Source organism: Acyrthosiphon pisum, chromosome A2 (genome assembly GCF_005508785.2).
Source record: "Acyrthosiphon pisum isolate AL4f chromosome A2, pea_aphid_22Mar2018_4r6ur, whole genome shotgun sequence".
NCBI lineage: Eukaryota > Metazoa > Arthropoda > Insecta > Hemiptera > Aphididae > Acyrthosiphon > Acyrthosiphon pisum.
Window position 1 is genome coordinate 17,191,557 of NC_042495.1, and position 3,913 is coordinate 17,195,469.

Consider the following 3,913-nt stretch of genomic DNA (forward strand, 5'->3'; position numbering starts at 1 on the left):
TGTCCAGAAATTCCCTTTCTTTCAAATGTTGCTGCAAGACAATCCCACGCTTCCTTTGATGCCTTACCTCTAACATACTCTAAATGAATATCAGCTATACATTGAACCAATAATGACATACACTTCTTGTCATTAATATTCCAAGCTGACAGTTTTGCTGGATCTGACGGAGGAGTATTATCAACACATTCCTTAACACCATATTCTTCTAGCAAAGTTTCTACCCGAAACTTCCAGTTGCTGTAGTTCTGTCCATTAAATTAACATATACCGTATTTCTCTTCAGTTCGTTTAGACATAACTATAATAGGTAATTAATAACTTTCTGGGCCCATAACCTAAAGAAAAGTATTAAGTAATTACACTATTTAGTAACGAACACACTTTTATTAAGTTGAGAGAAACATTACACAGACTGAGGCAAAAAAAAAACATGACCTCAAAATATATATAATTATTGACAGCTGTTAATCGAATAACAATCATTATAATATTATCAATAGTTTTAATTACTAGAGTGAACGAAAATTTGTTATATTTTGTTATATATTAATATATAATTTAAAGACATTAACTAGTGTCATCAAGTACTTAATCAAAAATTAATCTATCAATTAGTATAAATATTAAATACAAGTTAACACTGAGTTTATATTATCATTTATTGTGCAACAAAAATAAATCTAAACTTATGAGATACATGTATTGTCTTACATGTATAGTGTCAAATAAGTCATAGATATGTATTAGTCATGTAAGTCTAATCTATATTTCTATATATTTTTATTTCTACAATTTCAGCCTGGAAGAGCTGTTAAAATAGGACTCAGTGATTTAAAAGATATTCGAACTACCGAACAAATTAAAAATATGTTTCGAACATTTTGTGACGTTGAAAAGCCATTTGTGATTGTATGTAATGTATACTATACTTAAGATTATTAGAAAATAGATATGTATCATAAATTTTTATAATTGTAATTAATCAACTAATAAGAAAATATAACTTATTCAATGAGTTATTCTAAAAAATAATGTTAATATTCTATCACATTTATGTTTATATTAAACAATAACATTGATTAATGCTACACAATTTTATTATTATTATTTGAAACTTATGAGAAGACAAATAATGGTTACTCAAATATTATTTTACAAACAGTATTATTTTATTATATTCATGTTTATTATAATTTTAAAATTAAATGTTATTTAAATTTATATATTTAATATTTTTTAGGAATTCGATGAAAACTCTAAAAATTGTCTGCAAAATGTAAAGTTAAAAGATATAGAAAATGGAACATATATTGATTCTAAATATATATTGAAATATATATCAATACAAAGTGGTAATATTATTATAGTTATATTATCTAGTATCAATCTTTCATTTTATTTGTTGAATAAATAATAGTATATTTTTAAATAATTATTATTTTATGAATCAGAACTTACGCCTGTACAAATATATAAAAGTACTTCAATATTTCATAATAATATTTTTGATTTGTAGAAGATTCTATTGAAAAACCACAAAATATTACTAAAAACGAGACACTGTCGATAAATTCACCTGAACTAGAAGTCATATCAAATATTGAATTGAGAACTAAAAAAAATAATGGTAAAAGAATATTGTTGCTAACTAAACATTTTTTTTATAGGTTTTAATTTTACATTACTTCTAATTATTTTAATAATTTTAAAGAAATGTTCAATTTTTTTTAATTTTTGTATAAAATGCATAGTATATCCTTCAATTGTAATTAAAATTATTTATTAAATATATATTTAAATTCAGATTCAAATAAATGGCGAAATGGAGATCATGTTGAATTTTTAAGTGGATGTAATGTCGATGAGATTTTTGTAAGAAATATAAGATTATATGAAGAATTTAAAAATGTTTTAGACCAACTAAAAGGAGAAAATAGTAAGTTTTAATCTTCAGTCAAATATATTATTTCTAAAACTAAAAGAATTTCTGAGATAAGCAACTTTCCAACATACACAACTGTTTCAAGTAATTTAGTGAACTAACACTCAGGTAGAAAGGGTGTGCATAATAGCAGGGGTTTTAACAATTAAAACTAAAACTAATGGGTTAAAAATAGTACTTAATATTTCGCTTATTTGTGATAATTGTTTGATATTGACAAATTTGGAGTAAGTGCCTATCTGTATAATATTTCACGTTAACATTATTTCCAACAAGCTTAACTTGTTTGAGACATTATATTGGTTATGAACCATATTTTAGATATTTTATTATAAAATATATAATTTACTGTTATTAGTATTTATTGTTTTGGTTTAAAATTGTTTGTAAATATTAAACTGAACTTGTTTTGATGTGTATAGTGTATACTAGCATTTATATTATTAGGTGAAAAATACAAACCAGTTCCTGTTAAGGCTAATGATTATGTGGCAGTATATTCTACAAAGAATAATGGAGGGATTTATAGAGGTTGGATCATGGAATCGAATTTTGACAATGCAAATAATGCGGTGAAATGTATTTTAATCGATATTGGTCAAATTGAAATGATCCCATCAAAAAATATATTTTTATTGCCCACATATGTTTCATTAAATAACGTGAGTAGACAATATAATAATACTTTTGCTTCGTAAAATTAATTTTTCAAATGGCTAACCAAATTTATTGTACTAATTACAATGATATTTTTTTAGTTACCAATAATGGTACGAAGAGTGGCACTCGGGGGTTTACATAAGATTTTAAATCCCGCGATAAGGCTTTTTTTAGATTCATTAAGAGGCAAAACATATATTATGGTATGTTTATTTTAAAAGTATACCAGTATAATATTTTAAATAATTAAAAATATATTTTGTATTCACAGGAATATAAAGCATACTCCGGAGAAGGGAGAAAACCAAAAGTAATTTTAAAAAAATTAGAAAATAGCGTGTCTCTTAATGACGAAATTCAAAAGATATTTAAGAATGAATCTTTTCCTTTGGAGATAATATCTTAGCAGTGAAGACTGGATAGAAATATTATTAGTAATTTATTGTATTTTTAAAAATTTAATTATGATATTCACGAATTTCATTTTTCTATGAATACAGGGCCGGCCCTTGTTTTCGTGGGGCCCGGACAAAATCATTGTCCATGTCTTTTTAGAAAAAAAAAATATATATTTAATTAACATATTGAATTATGTTCAATAATTATTTTATTAAATATAATCAAATAAGTAATAACGCATACAATTAGTAAAAGACAAAAGTCGTATACTCATATATTATTATCCTAATGGTAGGTTATCGACAATACATTTTTTAACTGTTCTTCTATAATATGTTTACACATTATTATATTATAGTCTCTGCTATACCTACGTTCTACTAACTATGTAATACAGGTTAATTATTGATAAAACAAGCTAACGATACGCGCTTTGGTGGAATACTCATCAACTCGCATTATAGGAATGAAGAGATATAATTTTATATTGGTTATTTTACTTTTTATAATAAATTAATTTGGTTATCGAAACTTTATTATTATTTGCTCGTGGCTCAAAATCTACGAAGAATAATGAAAGCCTTACAATAGTTCGATCACTAAGCTTGTTGGTAGGGTCAACTTTTTTTTAGTTTAAATGTTCGTAACATTATGTACAAATAATAATTAATTTGAAAATGTAATGATTGAATTGTATTGCAGTTAAACCTTTTAGTCTTAACTCTGTGAGATTTCATTGAGATATTTTGATTGTTTCGTCAAATATGTTCACTTTGCTGTTTTGAAACAGTAGTTTTGAGCGTGACCAAATATTTGCAATTTTTGCATGAAGGAACTTCTCTATTTTTCATTAGAGGTTCCACTTTTATTATATTTAGCACAAGTTTTTAATATCATAAATATCTTTGT

General features: G+C 24.7%; 1 protein-coding gene across 1 annotated transcript in view; it reads left to right on the plus strand.

Annotated features, from left to right (window-relative positions):
* LOC107883900 overlaps positions 1-3,551 on the plus strand; it is a 4,863-nt gene extending 1,312 nt beyond the window's left edge. Inside the window, exons 2-8 of the mRNA XM_016804833.2 lie at positions 802-912; positions 1,244-1,355; positions 1,520-1,630; positions 1,808-1,939; positions 2,393-2,607; positions 2,704-2,808; positions 2,877-3,551. Coding sequence (XP_016660322.1) covers positions 802-912; positions 1,244-1,355; positions 1,520-1,630; positions 1,808-1,939; positions 2,393-2,607; positions 2,704-2,808; positions 2,877-3,011 — 921 coding nt within the window. The 3' untranslated portion in view covers positions 3,012-3,551. The remainder of the gene's footprint in view (positions 1-801; positions 913-1,243; positions 1,356-1,519; positions 1,631-1,807; positions 1,940-2,392; positions 2,608-2,703; positions 2,809-2,876) is intronic.
* The last annotated feature ends 362 nt before the right edge of the window (positions 3,552-3,913 follow it).